Below are 22,066 nucleotides of genomic sequence, written 5' to 3' on the forward strand. Positions count from 1 at the left end.
ATGAGGAACCATATTTCAGGAAAGCAGTCACAAGACTGTCCGCCCTTTGAGAAGGCTTGGTGTTTTCTGGGGTGAGTGTTCAATCACTTCATAAAATAGCTTTATTTTATTATTATTTTGATCACAGATACCCAAATTAACCAGCTGTTTCAGTGTTGAATTTCAATTCCGAAAACGAGTAAGAAAATGATATTAGGTATCTTGTTTCCCAAATGAAAGTATGAACTTCTTATAAAAACGCAGGTGATTTTGTTCTATTTAAGGCATCTGAGTTAATAGAATTATGATCTTTTATCAATTAAGTGATCAGTTCTTTAAACCAAATAGTTGTTTTTTTATTTTCTGGTTAGACCTGTAAACTCATTTACATTGAAATCCTTTTACTTTGTGTATTTGAAATGTAATTAAGGTCTATTGAGGACATTTAACATGCAAATATAACAGGATATATTTTAACTTCTAGCAAAACAGACTTCTGGTCTATCACCAAATTTCCTGGGTGCACAATTTGTTTTGTTTTTTTATTAAGAAGGAGGTGGAAGAAGTGACTTGGATTGCAGTTCAGACACGATGATGGATCTAAAGTAGGGTGACCATATTTTGGTTTTCAAGAAAGAGGACGGGTGGATAATCGACACACCTCTGAAGTAATTTTTTTTTTTCTAATCAAAAAATCAATTTAAACTCTCTAGTTTTTATTAAATTTCTTAGTAAACTTTTAAACAGTTGCAGGGTTGCTGTTTCTCTTCCATAATGGCAAACAAGGAAAAAACAAGAATAGAGCCCTATTTTAAACTTTTTTTTTCATTTTAACACAAAGGCCTTAACATCTGAGGAAAAAATGAAGCCATCATAACTTAGGAGAAGTCCTAAGATCTATTTTTAACTAAACGTTTTGAAATATAATGAATTTCTCATGGCCATAAAAATAGCCACACACTCGCAAAAACCCTTTTCAAGCTTCGCTGCGTGTAAGTTGAAAACATCTACCGGTAATGCGTGGAACGAAGGAAAATCTGTAGGCCTGTGTTTGTTTACATGGTCTGAGTAACGAGCAGCACAAAATCCTGGAAACTTTTTGGATTTTTTAAAATAAATCCCAGTCAGACTGTTATTTTAGGTCTCAAAAAGAGGACGCCTGGTCACCCTAATCTAACGCAAACCTCAGGTTTAATCTGGGCAACCAGAAATCGTGAGGAGGCAGGATTCGAGTGATTAAAAATGCATGTTTTCCTCGATTTCTCTTCAGTTCAGAATTTCAATTCCTAGTTCTCAGAAACAGAAAACACCTCTGTTGCTGGGTTGTTGTTGTTAGCTGTGTGTAAGACCAGCCTGCAGCGGCGCGCACCAGGAGCGCTGGGGGCCGGGTCCCAGGTCAGATGGTGTTTTTCGGGGCCGCCATGGGCCCCGCCGCGGCGGTCCTGCTGTCCCTGTCCACGCTGTGCTACTGCCAGCCCTGCCGCTGGGACAGGCCGGCGGTCCTGGACTGCTCGGGCGCCGGGCTGTCCGCCCTGCCCAGCCGCCTCGCCCTGCGGGTCGCGGTGCTGGACCTCGGGCGAGACGCCCTCGGCGGGGTCGCGCAGCTCCGGCTCGGGGGCAACAGGATCAGGCGCCTGTCGCTGTGCCTGGGGGGGGCAGGGGGCCCGGAGCCCGCTCGCCCTCTGACCCCTGACCCCCCACGCCGGAGCGGGGAGAGCCTCTGTGCGTCCTGGGCTCCCGATCTGCAGCTGCTGTCGGCGGAAAGGAACCAGCTGAGACGCATCCCTGCGGGTGAGTGGGCGTGGGGCCGAGTTTACTTCCTTTACCGAAGGAAGAGTTCCGTTTTGATGTGAAAAGCTTTTTTTTTTTGGTGGCGTTATTAAAAACCATGGTTATCTTAACCATGAATAACCATGGTTGTTAAAAACACTTGTTCATGTTTAATAAGAGGCATGTTTTCCCAGGTAAAATAGTCATATATATTCTTCTTCAGATTTGCAGTTTATCATGGTTTATAAATCATATATCAACTTTACTTTATGACACATTTCATTGTGTGAAACCCCAGGGATTTCTTTAATATAACCTAGGTGTGTGCATGCGAGAAATGTGTGATTCAAGCCCAAACAGGGGGGACCAGATTAATTATCGTCACATGACCTGAAACTTCACGAGGTGAGGTATATATGAATGAGTTTCTTCAAACGAGTCTCCTCCCGCCCGGGCGTTGGAATGTGGAATGAGGGGCATCGGAAATCCCTACACTTTCAGAGGATCATCTCCAGCATGGCCTGCTCCCTCCAGATTATTTTAATCATCCACTTACCTCAGGAACACAGGCATCCTTGCATTGCAGAAAGAGCTGCTGCTGTACAGCTCTTCCGTTCCCCGTGGATGGATGATGGCTGTCAAATATGCTTAGACCCTCTTACTGACTCGAGGCTGAAGTGTCAGATTATAATAAAGCCTTATTTTGACCTCAGGATGAATGCATGCCTCTTGGTTACTTACTAGCAGATGATCAGCTAAGTGCAGGGGGTTGTGCTTGTTGATGTGGAAAGACTTTGGGCTCTAGCTAGACTCTCCGCCAAACACTAAACAGTTATTTTTGATGACTAATTTAGACTTTTCCTATGGCGTGCGGGAGGTCATTTTAGTTTGCCATCAGGATTCACTTCAGCTTGCCAGGGCCCAGGGCAGACGCAGGGAGGAGCAGCCCAGGGGCAGGAGGGCAGTAAGGTCTGGTGCTGGTCCTTCTTCCAGGCCTGGGCCAGAGCCCCTCCCTGCGGGTGCTGCAGCTGTCCGGCAACAAAATATCCGCCATCCGCCAGCAGGACCTCCAGAACTGCACAGAGCTGAGAGCCGTGTTCCTGCAGCACAACGAGATCTCCGCCATCGACCCCTCAGCCTTCAGGGACGTGGGGCAGTTACAGGTAACTTAAGCTGACCTCTGCCCGGGCCAGCGGAAAGGACAGAGCTGTTAATAGTCAAGTGCTTTCTGCAGAGAACTCGATCGCTGTCCAGACTGATGAAAGACAAAGACTTGCCCTAGGTTTGTTTTATATGACTTTAAATATATGCTGCCAGTAAACGCCACAACAATGGAGATCTTAGGTCTAAATTGCATATTTAGTCAAATTAAATGAAATATTAGTGTTTAAAATAAATACCATGTTAGGTGTGGCCATCACCTACTGCTTTAAAGCATCTTTTTAAACATTTATCTCACTTTAGGAGTTTTTCAGCAAAAAAAAAAAACCCTGCTGTTATGAGAGACTGTGAAGCTTGTGAAGCTGTTGCAGAAGATTAGTAATACAATAAATCATCTCGTTCTGTATCTGCACAATTAAGAAGTAAATTAAAATCACATCCAGGCTGTTCATCTCCTCGCAACACCAGGTCTTGGATCTCAGCTATAATGCACTGACCACCATCCCAGCGGCCGCCTGTGTTTCCCTGACCCTCCCCGGTTTGAGAGTGGACTTGAGGAACAACAGCTGGCTCTGTGACTGTGGGCTCCTGGCAGTGAAGAGCTGCTTGGCCTCTATCAGGGGTGCATCGCAGCAGTCCTGGCCCCTTGTCTGCGAGGAGCCAGCAGGCCTGGCTGGGAGAGACCTGCTGACCCTGGAAGAGTCCGAGCTCTCCTGCAAGAGGCCCGCCGGCGAGCCCGGACTTCCTCGAGCAGTGACCACGCGCACTGAGCAGCACATGGTCCTTCCTTGTGGGATCTCAGATCAAGGTACTCAAAGATAAGGACACTCATGGATTGTTTTTAGGATATGTTCGCTACTACTTTTGAAGAAAAAAAAAATGTTAAGGAAAATTTAGCAAATCTTAGCATGTGGTCTGTATGGTCTACAGCCGAACTTGCTGTACATCCCAGTGTTAAATCGCTCGGTCGTGTACACAGTCCATACGCACTGCACCACTGTCTCCATCTCAATCTCTAAATTCACATTCTGTTGAGCCGGGACCCTGTAGCCACATTAGGACTAACACCTGCTTGCCGATCCCTGACGGACCAGCGTTTTAACTAGAAAGCTTCTGAAATCAAACAAAGTGTCATTTTTTTGTTTTATCACAGGTCACAAAGCAGGGCTGTTGGGGCTCTCAAACTCAGCTGCTGGTGGGGCTGCTGTCTCCTAGTTTTTGCTCCACCTGAGCTCTCCGCTACAGAACTCTTCGACCCGCTAAATTAACCTGGCAATGTGTTTCTTTTCTGTTCCAGACGCCGAGCTGATGTACTGGCTGACGCCACATGGACAGGTTTCGGAAACTCACGCAGGCCGGCTCCAGCTCCGTGAGGATGGGGGTTTGGCGATCAGGAGCGTGCAGAAAGGAGATGCAGGACTGTACGTGTGCGCGTCCGGAGCAAATCTGGGTAGTGTCTTCATTCTGGATGTGCACGCACAAAGTCACGGGCCTGTCAGACCTGCTAGGACGGCCAGAGATACACGGCCTTCCCCAAGGAAGCAAATCGGACACTCAGACTTCGTTCTGGCTGTTTGCCTGTCTGTCTTCATCACGTTCATATGCGCTTTCTTCATCGGAGTGGCGGCCAGACCTCTCCTGGACCTCCTCTGGCACAAGATTCACCGACGGAAAAGATCTGCAGCCGAGCACACGTACGAGAATGAGGGCTTTTCAGAGGGTGGTGCGGATGCAGAGAGAACAGAAGGCGCATCGGTTGGCGAGACACGTAATCCCACGCAGAGCAGAGGCGCCAACGATAACTACGTTACCATCCTCCCAGCTCCACCCAGCGCTGAAAGCGGGCAGGGCTGCGCCTCAGAAAATGGCAGTTCCACCAGCCGTCACAGTTCAGTGGTCAGAGATCATACTCTGACAGGGGCCGAATCAAAGAACAGGGAAATCAACCAAAATATTTTTGCATCTGTCCCTCCATGGTACCCTCACTGCTTGACTGACGCACACCAGCACTTCAGGGGAGAAGACAACCAGGGCCTCACCCTCCCACCGTGCCATGAAGGGCAGGATGTGTCAGGTCACCTGACGTCCAGGCCAGAAGAGGAGACTGCTCCCTCCACAGGCCATTTACAGGGGGACCTTGAGGCACAGCATGCGATTTTGGGTCCAGGGTTTAATCAACAACCCTCCAATCTTAATGAAGTGAAAGATCTTCAGCAACCAGAAGGTTATTCCCACAGCGTGGAGGAGTCCGGCCGTCCGCTGCCATCGTCAACTGTCAGCGAGACGGGCAGTGCTTGGGTGAAGAGCACTGGTCATATAGAGGAGGACCTTGCAGTGAGAGAGAAAGACGTAAATAGCACCGTTTGGGAACCCTTTCCCTTCAGGGATCATAGTGCCTATTTTGAGGGGCAACTCGATCGCTCACAAGTCCTTGTCCGTGGCTCTCATGCACCTGTGGATACCAGGAGGGAAGGAGCAGAGTGGACATCTCAACAGGCACCAGCTGAAGAGAGAGACACTGTGAATTTCTACTACTCCTCAGGCCTAGTGGAGGAACAGAAAACTTCAGCTTCAAGCAGTGCTGGAAGTGCTCAGAGCGAACCTGGCGATCTTCAGAAAGCTGAGCTTGTCAGTGGGGACACTCCCACAGGAAGAAGTGACAGCTGCTGTCTTGATCCCTGGACAGCACCATCCAGGGATGATGAGCAGTTTGGGAGATCCGTTCAAATGTCAAACATCTTAGATACCCATAAAGAAAGAGACCATAAAACCCTCAAAGGGTTTCCTGAATTGACGGAAGGAATACTGAGCCAACTGAGCCCAGAATTTGATTCTGAATTCTGGAATGATAGTGGAGAGAGTTTCGAGTTCAGCGACTCCAATGTCGAGGACAACACGAATGCCACATTGTTTTCGGATTTCAACCTAGCCCAGCAATTAAAGATGGAAAGGTGGTCTCCTTTTGGTGGACCAACCCCAAACAAACCAAGAGAAGATGAAAGTAATTCAGAAGTCCAAAACGGCAGCTTCAACAGCAGTCCCGATCTCTCACGTCACTGTCCTGAGAGGCAGTATTTACAAGATTTTACAGAAAAACAGCCTGCTGCAAACCTGCAGGTAATCGACAACAGAGAGTGGGGCAATCGAGTCATGAGTAATACATGTGAAAATGCTGATTATGATGGCAACCTGAATTCTTCTCCAACATTTAACCTTGACTCAGAAAGCACACTACACCAGGAAAAATGTTGCACAGGTACTTTCTCCACACAACCCACCACTGTACCCGATGGTGGAGACTTCTTGTGTCCCGGCTCCCCGTCTTTTAAGGACATGGAGGAAGATGCAGAAAACGCCAAAACTGAAGAGGCACAGGAGTCTGACCAACAGGGGCATCTTACGCTAGACAGGACAAAGGGCAGCATGGAGGAACACGAAGCTGCAGGATGGACGGTCTTCAATTGCAATCCAACCTTGCAGAGCTTCTCGTGTGAGACTGGAAAAATGACAGAGTGGCCACCCGCTCCCACAGAGGCAGGGGCTGATGACTTCCACACGGCCTTTCCTCCAAGTGGGACACCGCAGAATGCGAGTCCCCAGAGCACCGGGTCTCCTCCGAGTGAGATGTGGTCAGACCTAATTTTACCAGATGAGATGTTTGCTACTCAACCAAGACACCTAGAAAGTGCAGGTGCAGAAAAGGACAGCAGCCTTTCTCAGGATTCATCTGGAAGCTCAGCTACGCTAGTGAGCAGTGAAGGCATTCCAACCACAGAAGAGGACTTCTCAGAGTCTCCGAGACCGGCGACTGGCCCGGGCGAGGAAGAGCAGATCGACACACAGCTCCATTGTCACCAGGAGCCAGCGGAACTGTGGCGTTCTGCGCCAGCAGGGGAGAGGAGAGAGACGGTTCAGTCGTTCTCGCACTGCAAACAGAAACTGGACTGGACCAAAGGAGGATATTTTGTCCAAAAGAGAAAAATAATGGACACCTTCTCCGCCGGCTTCTACTCCTCTGTGTCCAAAACCACAGAAGCAAGTCGGAAGGGAAGCGAGAAGGAAAACACACCGTCTGCAGCCCACGCCTCACGTATTAGGTCTGAATCCTCAAGTGCTCCAATGTCGGGGAGCACCGCGACCTTTTCAGCAGGACAACTGCAGGGGGAGCCTGCGTACATCTCACCCAGGGAAATTACAGAACCAGAAAAACCCCTGGGGGCCAGTTCACCCAAGGCCTGCGAGCGGGGCTGGGGAGGATCTCGGGGTCCTGAGGGCCCTCGCCTCGCCCTCCCCACCTCAAGCCCAGAGGAGCAGCCCGGGAGCCCGGTGGCTCCTCTCTTCCTCTCAGAGGCCAGGAGCGACGAGGGGAGCGAAGCTTGAAACATTTTCCACATCCGAGCTCATACCTCACTCAGAGGTGAATTCAGTGAAACACATTTCCTAGAACTTTGCATTTGATCAGCCTGCCCGCAACAGGACTGGGCCACAGCAGCATCTAAAGGCAGCTGGACTCAACTACACTGCGCCAGCCCAGCTGCAGGACTGAAGGATCATTCACACCAACAAGCTCTCAAGACACATGGGAAATCTCAAAAGGGCTTTAGTCCGGTAGAAAAACGTGAATTTTAAGAATGAAAAGGAATTTACAATTATTGGCTGAAGTACTGATCATCGGGCTGCCTTTTAAGGGTTTAGTCTTTTAAAAGCATTATCTGGTCACAGATCTAGAATCACCTCAAAGCTTAAATTCTGTCAAGTTTATTATTGTGTATAGTTAGGATCTTGTAAAGTAATCCATTCTTAACCCCCTTAAAAAGTTTTTAGTTTTTGACTATTTCAAACAAAAGTGAGCTGATTGATGTTTGTAACTGTCCTACCACGAGTCTGATAATAAGAGGTGGCTGTTAAGGCAGCCCATGTTAACTGTGCACCAAGACTTGTCTGTGTTCGATACTCATTTATCCATTCTCCGTGTACTGTACTTCCATTTTTTTTTAAATTACATAATACTATATGCCATTTTTCCATTATTCATGCTGAAGGAAAAATATTTTGCCTATGTGTAGAGATCACCATGTATTGTGGTCTACACATTTTAGAATGATTTTTTGAAGCTTTAAATGACAATTTAACAAGGTACAGAACACTGAATGTACAACAACACCCCACTGGACTGCCGTGCAAGTCCCTAAAAAATTCTAAGTGCTCACTACTTCCTGTTGGATTTATGAAGCCTTTAACACGAGGGCATCATGTCAATGAACACATTTCCAATTAAATAAAATCTATGCCAAGACAGGCCAGAAGATTACACTTTGACAGGGAACAGGAGCACCATGTGGAGATTCGCAGCACTAGAAGTACTCCGTCCACACTTGTGAACGATATCCTGTTCTGGGCTTGTGAAGTGTGGAACATTTATATACACTACACATTACAGGAACCGCAATCTTACTACTTAAATACACTGTGGAAGGTATTCGAGTACTTGTGCGATCTGTTAATTCAGACTTTACCAACAGGTATGTTAAAAGAGGATAAAGCAGGGCTTGCTTTAACAGCTGCAACAATGAATTCCTCAAGAGAAGAAGCAATAACGCATACAAGAAATAATAAATACGTAAAAATGTAAACTTTTGTTACGTATCAAAGACTAAAGACAAATATTGAAAGTGGGAAACAGTAACTTCTGTGGTAAGAGCTGGGAAGCCCTTGCAGTGCGTGTGCTCCGTGGGGAACGCCCAACACTGGGCAGCTGTATTTACTGAGCTCAACAATGACTGAATCCACACAGGTCTCCTGCTCTACTGATGAATTTCCCACAACCTGCCTCACACGGGCCAGCAGGACTGCATGAACTACAACACCTGTGTCCATAAGACCCCACATGCTCTCCCCGAAGAGCTTGGCCTTTCGGCACAGCCGAGTCCTGGGCTTCCGTGGAAAGTTGCCGGAGCGCTCCGTGTGGCCGAGACAAAGCGCCGAGCACACAGGGGGAAACATGGCAGCCTGCTGGACCTAGATTCCTCCAGTTTAACCACTTCATCGACAAGCCAAAACGAGACAAGGGCTCCAGCCCAGTCGAGGCGAGCCCCGCTGAGGCCCCCGTGCTCCAGGGTCAGCCAGTCTTTCACCAGGAAAGGCAAGAGCTGCAGGCTCTCCCATCGGATCTCCTTCTCGAGTTATTGAAGGCGCTGACAAAAGAACTCCCTCCAAATTAAACTTTGAAACAAGTATATAATTTTTAAATGGACAGATACAGAGAAAATAAATTGAGAGAAATTAAAAAAAGTGAAATATTATGCCAAAGAAGTAAAACAAAAACTAATTCAAAGTCGAGATTTAACAAACATTTAAATGATTCTGACAATGTGCCCTGGTTGAAGTGACTTAGTTTAAGATCAAAGAGTCACTGAAATGGTAAGCTTTCTTGTAACATTACATGTAACTGAAATGGATTTTTCTATTAAGCAACTTTATACACATTTACAAAATACAGACAGCAATATACACATCACAGTGTGAATGTTGGTGGCTCCACCAGCTCGTAGTGTCAATACAAAATGCAGAACAGCCATCAAGGAACAGCGCCTCACTGAGGTGGAGCTGGCCAGCTGCACAGTGAACACCACAGTCCCTGTGAGTGCAATACGGTGCAGAGAAGCTGCATGCGCGCTGGGATGAACAGGAATTCAATGGATACATGATGGACAGCTGCAGTTACAGTGGTTTTCCACGAGGCCATCCCTGGCGCGCTACGACATCTGTCTGTCTTTGTACCACTCCACAAACTCATCCAGCAACACGGGCCCTGGGGGGAGAGGACACACAGCAGTGAGTACACACCGCGAGCACGCGCATCGCCAGGCTACCCTGCAGCGGTCACTCGGGGACGAAGACCATGCCGTCCCTCTTTCCCAGAGGGGCCACCCCGACACCGGAGCCTTCGGTACGCCTTGCCCGGACAACAGGCTGGGGGCCCCTTTCTGTTTCAGGGGACTCGGCAACGCCTCCAATTCTAAATCCCAACTTTCACGGCCATCAGCTAAGCTAGTTTGCCCGTGTTCAGATCGCCTGTTATAGCAAGACGCTGTTTTACAATTGTCATTCTAGCAAAACAAAAGGCACTTTTAAGTATTTATTATGCACACACGACTTTTAACACTAAATAACCCATTAAAGTAATATAGTGATAGTAATAGTGAAATAATAAGTAATCTATGCCCCCTAATTACCACTGTAGAACAGGTTTGCACATTAAAAAGAACATCTAAACATGTCATAAGCAGGAGTCCTCCTGTGCCATGATTTACAGAGACCTGTCTGATGTCAAGCAGGTAAGAGTGTTCCGGTACCGACAGCATGGAGATTTATACTCACAGGCCCCATCCTCATCGTAGTTACTAAGGTCAAGATTAATCGTCCGGCTGAACTCCAGCACATTGCACCACTGGTCCTTGTTAATTACTTTATATTTAGATTGCTACAAGGAAAACAAAAATAAGAATTGCAACTAACCTCATAAAAATAAACAATAAATATTTCCATCCAAAACAAACAAAATCAAAATACACTTTCTTCCCCCAAGTCAGCAAAAGTTATTTTGACCATGAGGAAACTGGCCATCTTCACATGCATGACCTCTACATTGGGGGCCTGTACTAACACATACTCTTGCCTGGTACTCCCTACACCTCAACCCTCCAGCTGATGCAAGAATCTGGACCCATGCTGACAGGGGGACATGGTGACCCTCAAACACTGGACACAAGGATACCCTCAGATACTGGACTCCTGATGGTCAACTACTGCACTCAAGCCCTTCAGAGCAGTGAGCAGTGGCCACCATCACAGCAAATGAACCGACCCCTGTCCAGACACCTCAGACGGGCGTCTCCTGCGAGTCCTGAGATGCTGTAGCACCGAATTATTTGAGACAGAGCTCTGGCAGTGTGTTGCGAAGGGTGCATACCCCTCCCCAACAAAATGGTGAAAGAAGCTGAAACGAGAGCTGCAGCTACTTCACAGCGCAAGCAGCATGGTGGAGCTCCACCCGTGTGGAGACTTCACACACAAGCCCAGCAGCTTCAGCCGGTCAGGAGGCCTCGTGGTCTCCGCCGGACGAGGCGGCTGGAACTCCCTCCCCAGAGCACTGCTTCAGGATCATCCCTATCCGAGCGGACCGGAGCGAACTCGCATAAATGACGGGAAAATAAACCAAGCTGAAAGGAAAGGCCGGCAGGGAGTGCAGTCAAGGACCAGATACCTCTAGAAACTGGTTGAAGACGGGGAAGAGAGGCCATGTTTTGCCCAGCAGCAGACCCAGCATACATTTGGCAGTGTTAATGTCTAGACTCCGCTGGTCCTTCTCCTGCCCCAGAAGAGAGAAACAGGCAGTCAAACCCCGAGCGGCAGGCTTGTTAAAGACCCCACAGCTCAGGGTAACCAGCACTACGCAAGCAACAACTCTCTCTGGCTTCACTACGCAGGACGCAGCGCGACCGAGGTTTCAGTTCACTTTCGTCCCGAGAAAACAAAGATGAAGACGTCATGCACTGCTCATGAGGGGCATGGAGGCATAACCGTTTACTCCAAAATTAAAAACATGCCTGAAAACAGCACTACATTAACTAGGGCATCTTTCAGCAACGGGAAATAATCCAAATCAGTTCTAGACAATTGATACAAACATACGAAGAACAATTACTAGGAGAACGTATACATGATAATACTAGGCAGTTATGTAATGTCAAAAGTCAGCCCTGCACATGCTAATAGTACGTGTAAGTTTAGATTCAGCTCAACAGGGTTTGAACTTCAGTTTCCGGGTACAGCTGCTACTTACCCGTGCAAAATCAAAAGCATATCTGTAAATCAGCTTAAAATTTGACGACTCATTCAGTACAGATCTCAAATAGTCTAAAGAGTTTCTTAACTTCTCCGTGGTGTCACACCTGCAAGTTTGAAGAAAAAATTCTGATTAATGACCTTTACTCCATCAGAGAGCGCAATTCAAATAAGAGGTACCAAGACCTATCAATTCGTGTGCATTTTTTTAAAAAAAATGTTGATGAACATTTTATTTTTGCCAGGAGCACCTGGAAATACGTTCATCACTTCTGCAGCATCATCCCATTGGCCCTTTAATCTGAACAGCAGGGTGCGAATATCCTTCCCAACCTAGAGCCGTCTGGTCAGAAAGACACCAGCGCACAGCACGACCCAGGCAGGAGCTGGAACCTCTAGGTCATACACATGAACTGGCCAGGCTGGAACAAAGCTGCAGCCTGTAATTAGATTTAAGTACCTGCGGTTTGCTGTTGGAACATGCAGCCCCATAGACTAACTGCTGCCGCAGTATTCTTGAAAGAAAATTCAGGGGAATTCTCGTAATCCACAAACTCACAGAGTTGTGACGGTTCCTATGATGCAACTAGAGCAGTACTAGCTTTTTAGTTAGACACATGACCTGGACTTGAACCCGCAATGGCTGGGACACGGAGCTCAACCTGCCTCAGCCCCCGGGCCCTCTCTGACTACACACCGCTACACGCTAGCGCACAGATCACGCACAGAACACGGGTCACAACCGAGAGGAGGCCATTCGGCCCCCCTGCCTGTTCGCTCCCGTTTGCCAAGAGATGCCAGGGTCTCATCCAGCTGTCTCTCGAAAGAAGCCAGGGTATCAGGTGGCTTGCTCCACACTTCCACCACCCTTTGTGTAATGAAGTGCCTCTCCTGTTCTCCATTTTAAATGCACTTCCACACAGTTTCTACTTGTGTCCTCGCGAGGCTATCAATAGCATAACAGCAAGAGCAGAAAAGCTGGAGAAAGGCTTAATTTCTTTACAGGAGAGTTTTATTAATCAGGAAGACACACCATACACGCTCCACAAGCAGCTCCTACAGAAACCAGGGTCATGGGAGTAACTTACTGTAATGCGCTCATGCCCTTCAGCCACTCCTGTAAGGTGAAGTATCCCATGTTCTGTGCATCCAGCTTCCAGGCTAGAACCAGCATCACAACCTACACAGGAGAAAGTGAGAAAACAGCTATGAGCACTGGCACTATCTACAGTAATACCACATCAACACTGAGCCCCTGTGTGCATTAGCATGCACACTGTATTAATACTATACAGCTACTAGTATTAGCTTAATGAGTCTGACAGATCAAAGGCAGCCAAATTGTTTTATTCAGTGGTATGAGACCATCCTCTTACTTTAACTCAGTGAATTTTTTATATACTTTGAAAGAAGAAACTCTAACAGCTGTGTCACAAACCTGGAGTTTGCCATTCAACATCCTGCTAGCCTGGCAAGTTCAAAAGCTCAAACACTCCAACAGTTTTGAAAACTCAGGCAGCCTCTTACATTTTCAGGCTCGACTCCAATATCTTCACAAAACTTTTCCATGCCTTCTGGTCCCACAACGTCATCGTTACCTGAAACGCAATTCCACCAAAATTTACCAGGTGCTTTTATCATCGGGTGCTGCCCCAATCACAACTGCCCAGCTCTCCATGCTGTATGCAGCAGAGAACATAGTTATGTGGTTTATAAACCAGCCTGGTTTGCTGCAGAACTGTGGTACAGCATCTCTCTCCAAGCACCTGGGACTTGAACCTGCAACCCATCAGTCAGGAGACCCGGCCCCAACAACTCCAGTACAACACTCACTAGGCTTAGTGTAAATCACCGCTCAAACCAATCACAATCAGAGAGAACTCAGAACTATTCCACGGATATGTCCTTTGAGCAAGTATCATCCGGAAAGACGCACCAGTTTGTAAAACTCCCTCACAGTACTATTCGCAGCTTTACAGATACTCTGGTTACGCAATGGCACATTTCTGTAACCATCCGACAGACCACAGGGACACGGCTGTGAAGCACAACGGGCCCTTGCCTGTGCAGACGCACTGGGCGTGTAGCCCGGTACGGGACGCCTCTCTCCTGAGCTGCGTGCTCGCCGGCAGAGGGACGCAAGCAGACTCCGGGATCTGGAGGGGTCTTGGATGGTGTTATCAGTGCCAGGCTGTGGCCACATCAGCTCTTTCAATGCGCCCATGCAGATGCACAGAGCAGGCCCCGTGGGCCTGCCCAGGTTAGCCCACATGGCAGCAGGACGCCTCCTTTTACAACTGTGAGCAGAGCGCTAAGCTCCTACAGGAGCAGAGGAGCCATCTTGGCTGCCTGGAGCACTGAATCACGGTTGCCGATCCTACTCTTTCATCTGCCCAATCCACAAAAAGAGCATTGGAGACTAAGAAAGCCTAGGACTTATACAGCTGCTTACTATCTGAAACAAGCAGATGATTTCTCCTTTAATAGTTATGAGAAAGAGTGCTGTGGAGCCCCATCTCCCTCATCCCACCTGCCCCGAGCCCCTCCCCTCCCCTACCCCACGCCTCTCCCCTCACCTGCATATTCGTAAAACCACTCCAAGCAGCGTTTGCTCGAGAACACCTCTTCATTCTTGATCCTCGTGGCCTCGTGTTTCCTGTACATCCTGCAGAACACGAACACCAAGGCGTTACGGCACACGAGCACAGCCACCCCAATCGCACTGAAGCGTCGGGCAACGGGCACTGCGGCCCCCCGGACCCACAGAGCAGCCCCTGACCGGTCAGTCGAAGTCACTTATCAGGGTTTCGAATAATACGAGCGGGTCTCAATCTCAATTACACAGTGAGGCAAACATGAAATTAAAATTTAAAATGTTTTCAAAATGCTACTTGATAGTGGCACTGAAGAACAAATTATCACAAGGAACTTCCCTTTTTGTCAAACAATCTCTGTGGCATCCAGCATCAGCAAGCAACTTATTTCAAAGAACACAAGTGAAAATCACAGACCCTCCTACAAACATCCTGGCAGGGGCCTGAGGATGAACGGAAAGCGCTTTAAAGTTAAAGCAATGAACTCTCTGAATGAGCTCTGCATCCAAGGTCACTGGGCATGTTGTGCTCATTGCCTTGATTTCTGGATGCTCAGCACTCAAACAGCACAAACTACACGTCACGATGATGTATTCCACCTGCGTGCCCACAGCACTGCTTTCCCACCGGCAAGACTTTGCAGGAGGCAAAGGCATCACGCTGAAAGGTAAAGAAACACGACAGTTTGGCTGTGGAGCCTTCTTCAGGTGTCAGAGAGAGAGGCAAAGTAGGCGATGAACCAGGCACCAGAGAAGACCGGGGAGTAAGGAGGAAGGGGCAGGGAGCAGACGAGAGTGAGAATGTAACTGAAGGCGCGGCGCCACAGCCATCAGAAGGCAAGAGAGCTCTCTGTACCCGTCATGTCTGCTCTTCTTCGCAGACAGATCGTCTCCCGCCGCGGGCCTCCTCTTTTTCCTGGGGGGCATTGGCTTCGTACAACAGTCCGACACGCCGCACGATCGGAGGCTCCCTGGAAGACAGGCCAGAAAGCCATCACTCCGCAGCCGCGCGCCCAGAGAGACCCAGCAGAGGTGTGGGAGCTGGGACGCGTCCTCACCCGCCTACAGGCCGAGATACAGGTCTACATCATCACACCACACCCAGCCGAACGCCCCGGCAGCTGTCGGACCCGAGCCCCTCCCGGAAACCGGGAGGTCGCCCCCCCGCACCGGTCCAGCGCACAGTGAGGGCTCACTGCAGAGCCCAAACCTACCGCTCTGTCAGCAACGCCGTGCTCCACTGACAAAGGGCCCTCGCCAGCCGAAACAGATAAGATTAGAATCAGAATATCTGGTGGATTTCCTTCATTGGGCACACCGTGTTAAAATATTGTGAAAAAATAAAATACTATTATTTCTATTATACTATTATGTTCCGTTTCCAAATGTGGATAATTCCCAAAATTAATACTCTGAGTATGGAAATACCAACCTACATTTTACATAACTTCCCAACTCGTAGCACTAAGCAAAACTAAAAGTCCTGATTATCCAATGCGTCGTGCTAGTACAGCCAGTCCACAGTGTGTGCTGGTTCGTTTAGCTCACAACACTGCTAAACCTGCACTGGGGCAGAGCTGCAACAGATCACATTCTAAACAAATCCATCGGGGGATTTAAATACCTGTCTGGTGATCCTCCCGGCTACTGTCTTCCGTCAGGTTCTGTGGAGACAGATATCATTATGTTCCCGGCTTTACAGAAGCTGTCGACGGAGATCAAACACAGAGGTCAGGAAGTAAGCGGTTTACAGTTTTCTTAAGCCAGCAACCTTGCAAAAAACTGCATCCTTTTAAAACAAAGGTACCTGTATGTTCAAAATACAACTTCTTTTTATGGCACCTGTGATTAAAATACACACAGTGCAGAATCACAGCAGACACAAAACCAACCACATTGTATTCAAGGATCCAAAAACCACTTACACAAGCATATGGAAAACATTCCTAACTTGCTGAAGTGGGAAGGGTCTAAGCTAGCCCCTAGGAACATGCACTGAAAGGATTTTAGAGTATCACTATCCAGCTGTGGATTTCCAGTCAACAGCAAAGCTTGAGCTCTGCTCTTTCTGCACTCTGTATACCCTCTGACACTGCCCATATCCTTCAGCATGCTGCAGCTAAACTACAGCAGACCTGCTGCTTTTAACCTCCTGGGCTTACAATATAGCAGAACGCACATGTTATTCTGTATCGGAAGTGAAGAAAGCCAATATCTCACATGCTCATTCGGTTAATGACAAATCAGGGCCTACTGAGAGAGCAGGAAAAACCTGCACCTGACTACACCAGTTCAAAACCCTCACATCTCTTCAACCCCCCCAACATGCTCTATATTAGCCACAGGGGGAAGCTAGACTCCCTGCTCCGTGATTCAGACCTGCTGAGGCGTGGGTCCACAGGACTCGAGACCTTCAGCCTGAAGGCAATACAGCCATCCCCGCAAAGAAGGCTGTCCACTTCAATACACTGAACTATTCTGACCTCTTTAGACTTACAGCACTCCTTCTTACCCTTTCCAACAACCCAACTGCGGGAACAGAGGTCACACCTGTGCTTCACTGAGAAATTCTGTCTCCCAAGGCTTCTAGGAGACTGGGAGTCCTTACAGAGGACTGCTCCCAGAGAGGTCTGGACATTAATGAGGGAAAGGCACCATGCTACCTGATCTGCCCCAGACAGGTGAGCCCTGTGTGGTGGAAGAGCACAGACTCTCAGACAAGGCCCCAGTAGGCAGTGTACTGTATGTAAAGAAACAGCCCCAGAAGCCTGTCGCAGTCTTGTGGCTCATGGTGAGAGCATGCTGCTTCCCCAGGGGTGCCCTGTCATGTGCAGGAGGGTAAAAAGACAGGAAATGCGATGCCTAGCGAAGGAGCCATCATGGCTCTGAGGCAACAGCCACCCCATAGTGCACTGCCTTGACCTCTTCCCTGCTGCACAGCTCGGCAGCGAAGAGGCCTGTCTGGCCCCTCACTGCAGCGCTAGGAAGCTCTGGGTATCCCTTTCCCTGTATTCTGAGCAGGCGTAGCAGACACAGACCAGAGTGTTAAAAGACCCTTCTAACAAAAACACACTAGAATAATTAAGACAAAGTACCCAAACCTTCTTCCACATGACAGAGGTGCGACCACAGGTCTCGTTAAGACAGGCTGTAGTAGAGCCTTTTAACCCAAATCTGCACATTCCAGGCCAGGACAGTTGCTCCCCCTGCAAATGTTTCTAGAAACCCACCCCTTCACATCCCAGTCTAGGCCCTAAGGAGCAGCTCTAAGACTACAGGCAGGGAACAGACTCCAAACTCATCGGTCTTCATCGCCAAGTGTCTGCCTGCCAATCACTGATGGAGGGACCACACAGAGACAGGTGGATTTGGTCAGAAATCATGTCACCCACCATTACTGCACAAAACAGAAGCTACTGTCATTGGGTGGCTTTGAGTTAATCTTGTGCACCTAAATTAATTGAGGTGGGTCACCGCAAAGGGTTAGAATACTTCTGAAAGAAAAATGGAGAAGTCATGATTGCATATCTGTCCGAGTCTTGTTGGCTACTGCTTTGATGGTGTGGAGTACAGTGCTTGCAATACTAGCTACTTCAAAGTGTCATGACTGCAAACTACCATGAAAACTGTTCTGGGGTCTGAATACTTTTGCAACGTACAATACAATGACAGCTCAAGTGCAATTCACTCCTAGCATTACAGTATAAATTTAAATATTAGTTAGCATGCAGGTTTATTGTTTAAAGAGAAGCCACTGTTGTGAACTACAGATGCACTTCTTTGTCCTGCTGTACTGCACTGGAATGTAAACATATGTAAGCATGTGTATTCATATACCCTGAAACTTTATGAGCTTACAAAAAAAAAGACACTGGCCAGTAAAAGCAAGAGCACCGCACTCATCTTGAAGTTTTTGCTACTGTTAAAACCACATCAGAAACATTATTACCAGCCTGTTGAGGGTGTGGTAAATCTTCGCCAGAGTAGTAAGGTGAGAGTTCAGCTGAAAATCTGTAAAGAAAGAAAGCCACATTAAGTCCCAGTCAGGAGTTTACTGTCAGGTGCAGTACGTTCACAAGAATCAACTCATCTAGGAGGGGGTGAAGTGCATCCTTACACAACTGCTATACCAAGGCCACATGAAGGGGATCCCCTCAGGTATGCGTGTGAGACTCCTGCACATCTCCTGGGACACTCTCAGGAGGTATAAACTCAGATGAGCGTTTTGTCTGGGACAAATCTTGGTTTTCTATTGGCATCATGCTCAGTCAGGACTTGGGAGATGCGACTAGCACATGACAGATCCGTGAAGGCGAGATCTGAGCTCAGCTCGACCTGCAGAACAGCAGCACAGATCAGAGATCAAAGCCCCAGCACGAAGACCAGGGCTGGGCTCAATTTCTACATTTCCATAATTCCTGCGACACATACAGCTGCTCTTCCACAGGAAGGAACGAGGAAACAACATTGCTGAACATTCAACTGATGTGAAATGCCGATTTTTTTCTCCTGTGTGGATGAGATACCCAGCGCGATCAGACTGTCGCGTCCTGCTCCTCACAGCTCGGGATGTCCCAGCACGCTCGCTGTGCGCCAGGGCCTGCCGTCTCCCAGGGGCTGGGGTGGTCCACATCACCCCAGCAGCAGACAGACACCCTGGGATACACTTTCTGACCCAGGAGGCAGGCGGCACAGGTCCCGGCCTGTTTCAGGAAGCACCTGGATGAGACCCTGGCATCGGGGAGTGACTATGTATGGAACGGGGCCCGGTGGCCCGCTCTCTCGCAGCTCTGCATCGGAACTGGGCCGGCCTGGAAACTGAGGCACCGCACAGGCCTGCCGGGTCGGGGCTCCGACCCAGTTCGGCCGCCCGGTTATCTGCGATGCCCCACCCCCCTTGAGGACGTCAGAAAGGTCGCACAGGCGCGGAGGCCGTCGGTCCACCTGCCCTCTGGGCTTATTTTGATCTTGTCCCCTCAGAGTGCTGGGTCTACCTGGACCGGAACCGGGACCGAACCCGCCCACAGCGCCACGACTCTGAACTGCACGTTAGAAAGACGCCCAAGCCTGGCTGCTACACGAAGCCCGTTTTGCTTTAAGTTATTTTATCCAGACGGTGGCTCCGACATTAAACCCAACCTCGGACTGAAGTGACGGAATCGTGGATTTCAATCAGCTGTGTTCTGGTACCACACTGACCCGTCCAACGTTCAGCCGAACCGGGTTTCCCCCCAGTTACCCCACTTCAGGTGCAGAAGAAAGGGGGACAGACGTGTTTTCTTTTCCTTTAACTTCCAGGAAAACCACCTGCTTTTCACTACAAACTGTAGCGTCCTCTGGAAACTGCCGCATTGTATTGCTGTTTTGTTTAATATGACTTACTTGGGATTAATAATATTCTCCTTTTGTCACCGAGTCAACTGTGTTATTTAGTCCCGTGTTGCAAGCAACGTGGAGTTCAGCTCCTGCTGGAAGCCTTTTCTTTGCAGAACCAACGCCACGACTGCGAGAGGCAATTTCTATGGCCAGGCCAAGCCCGACTGCGCTTCGCTGTATAACATAACAGTACAGACAAGTTGCCCCGAGTTTTACAAAGTATGAGGAGCGCGAGTGGACACATGGGGATTGTAGTTCATTTGCCACCGCAGGCTTTTGTCTACCGCATCCGCCGGTGCCCGAACGAACTACATTTCCCAGAGTTCCCGGGAAACGAGCGTTCATTCAACACCCCCTTCTCCTCACACTCACCCCCAACTAATGAATGCGATATAAATTATTGCAGAATCGCTGCTACGTAAAATAAACCCTGCAAATCGCTTCATGGGTGGCTTCTGCGTCCATCACGGGTAAGGCCTGCAACCGTGTTGCACATTTGGCAGAAATGAAAACGATTTTCCAGACAACTGCGTCACAATTTTCCTCCTGGTATTTTTCCCCCCGCAGTTTGCTTGAAAACTGACCTATTTACGCTGTAAAAACACAACATAACCCTTCGTTTTTCTGCGCGATCCGCAAGCATTCGCGAGATCCTTTTCTTCCACAACAAATCGCGATTACCTTTTTGCTGGGGGAAAAAAGATCGTGCATTTCCTTCGTCTCGCATTATGGCATCCTTAGCTAGACAAAAGTGCAAATGCCGATCGTTTCCAGCCCCTGCACGGCAATAATATGACCGGGAAATTCACCTCTTAGAAGACAAGGCGTAAATTAATACCAATTAATACCCAGCACAGGGTAACAGACGGAACTGTGCAGAAATATAAACGGGAAAAGTAAGAATTTGACCTGGCACACCACTGCGGGCCCTTCTGGACTGGGAAAAATGAAAAATAACAATGGTAATTTACGAATTAACAGTAAAAGGCACAAATACTTACTTGCCGCATCAGAGTGCATTTTTATCAAACACACTGACCAGCTTCTCTGTGCAAATCTGCAGACCGGCCAGTGGGCGGGGCACGTCAGGGTGACACACGCCCCCCGATGATTTAGGTGGACGGAGGACTCCGCGGTCCCGCCCATGCCCTGTTCTGATTGGAGAAGCTTAACGTCACTTAACCTAAGGAGGCGGTCGGAGAAATACAGCCCTCCTGCCGAGGAATCTGAGTGGCCAGGGATCCAGGGAGACCCGCCCCTAGGTGCATCCTATTGGTTAAGCACCTCGCCACAAACATCAGTTAACCAGAGTTTCCTCGTGCAACATGAAAAGCCAGCCCACGATGGAGCCTCATTGGTGAGGTGGGGACTTGGTCCCCGCCTCCTTAGGGTTTCCTATTGGTCATTAGACCCTTCAATCACCCGAATATCGCGTATGCGGGGCTATGATTGGTTCTCATGGCAAGCTTGTTTATTATGGGGGTGTGGTGTGGTGTGGTTTGATGTGGTCTGTTAAGTGAGAGACCTTAGTGTGAGTTTAAGAATGTACTGCAGGATTTACGTGTAGCGAGAAAATGGTAAATTGCTTATCTACTAAACACGAGATTTGACTAAAGACCGATGTTCTATGTGCTTGTTTTTAAATGACATCCGAAGCATTAGGAATGGTTCTCAAAATTGTACAGAAGCATGGCTTGTGGTCAGTCATTCTTTTTTATTTAAAATTCAAATAAAATTCAGTGCAAATGCATAAATGTTACTGCTGTCAGCGTCCAGTGCTAATTAACGATGTTTTTAAAAGGAAAATAACGAGAAAACATCGTATTAATAATTTTAAGTGCCCTGTGTCCTGCCTAGGGAGTACTGTGGTCTGTACACAATAAAAACAATATCCAGGCGAGGATGACAAAGCTCTCTCTCCTGTCGTGAAAACACACGGATATCTGCAGGAGAAAACGGGCTTTGGCTGCTCCGCTCAGACCGAAAGATTCCTCCACCTCAAGAAACAAAACTTCACAGAGAAATGATGGAACTTTAACATGGCGACGGATTGCAACTGGAGACAAATATTCCTCCCCCCCCCCACTTTAATCGCTTTTATATAATACCACAAAAATACACTAAAAATGCGTAGACACGGAGTTTACAGTGAGAGCTTCAACTGCTCAGCGCTCAGACCCCTGAATCTTATGTACTGTAGTACCTCACATTGAGGGCAGAGTGTAAAAATCAATGTCCTGTCTCTGGAAACACGCCTTTCTGGAGAAAGTGTTGAAACGTAATACATTTGGGGTACAGTCAGAGTTCCCACATCTTTGCTTATAGGTCCATTCTGGATGC

At 48.3% G+C, this 22,066-nt stretch overlaps 2 protein-coding genes across 3 annotated transcripts; one reads left to right on the plus strand and one right to left on the minus strand.

Moving 5' to 3' along the window:
- The first annotated feature begins 105 nt into the window (after window positions 1–105).
- On the plus strand, window positions 106–9,201 carry lrrc66 (leucine rich repeat containing 66). Its single transcript, XM_088910998.1, has 4 exons — window positions 106–1,770; window positions 2,743–2,912; window positions 3,379–3,718; window positions 4,208–9,201. Exons 1-4 carry the CDS (start codon window positions 1,380–1,382, stop codon window positions 7,288–7,290), a joined length of 3,984 nt encoding a protein of 1,327 aa, XP_088767124.1. The 5' UTR covers window positions 106–1,379; the 3' UTR covers window positions 7,291–9,201.
- On the minus strand, window positions 9,128–20,761 carry dcun1d4 (DCN1, defective in cullin neddylation 1, domain containing 4 (S. cerevisiae)). 2 transcript variants are annotated; one of them, XM_088911016.1, is made up of 11 exons: window positions 20,728–20,761; window positions 18,300–18,361; window positions 15,975–16,014; window positions 15,207–15,321; window positions 14,334–14,422; window positions 13,285–13,355; window positions 12,846–12,937; window positions 11,756–11,864; window positions 11,177–11,281; window positions 10,291–10,393; window positions 9,128–9,721 (listed from the first exon to the last, which is right to left on the minus strand). In XM_088911016.1, exons 1-11 carry the CDS (start codon window positions 20,744–20,746, stop codon window positions 9,666–9,668), a joined length of 861 nt encoding a protein of 286 aa, XP_088767142.1. In that variant the 5' UTR covers window positions 20,747–20,761; the 3' UTR covers window positions 9,128–9,665. The 2 variants fall into 2 exon arrangements, with proteins under 2 accessions (XP_088767142.1, XP_088767134.1); XM_088911008.1 differs by lacking the exon at window positions 20,728–20,761 and adding an exon at window positions 19,733–19,833.
- Window positions 20,762–22,066: the final 1,305 nt, after the last annotated feature.

The sequence above is a fragment of the Atractosteus spatula genome, chromosome 1, assembly GCF_055471065.1.
Source record: "Atractosteus spatula isolate fAtrSpa1 chromosome 1, fAtrSpa1.hap1, whole genome shotgun sequence".
NCBI classification, from domain to species: Eukaryota; Metazoa; Chordata; class Actinopteri; order Semionotiformes; family Lepisosteidae; genus Atractosteus; species Atractosteus spatula.

Bases quoted from the DNA above. Each gene is read 5' to 3' on its own strand.
- dcun1d4 (XM_088911016.1), bottom strand. The intron at 16,015-18,299 runs GTAATAATGTTT...CTGTCTCCACAG, and splicing joins ACCACACCCTCAACAGGCTG to AACCTGACGGAAGACAGTAG. The intron at 13,356-14,333 runs GTGAGGGGAGAG...ATTGCGTTTCAG, and splicing joins GTGGTTTTACGAATATGCAG to GTAACGATGACGTTGTGGGA.
- lrrc66 (XM_088910998.1), top strand. From the start codon at position 1,380: ATGGTGTTTTTCGGGGCCGCCATGGGCCCCGCCGCGGCGGTCCTGCTG. The intron at 1,771-2,742 runs GTGAGTGGGCGT...TCCTTCTTCCAG, and splicing joins GCTGAGACGCATCCCTGCGG to GCCTGGGCCAGAGCCCCTCC. The intron at 3,719-4,207 runs GTACTCAAAGAT...TTTCTGTTCCAG, and splicing joins TTGTGGGATCTCAGATCAAG to ACGCCGAGCTGATGTACTGG.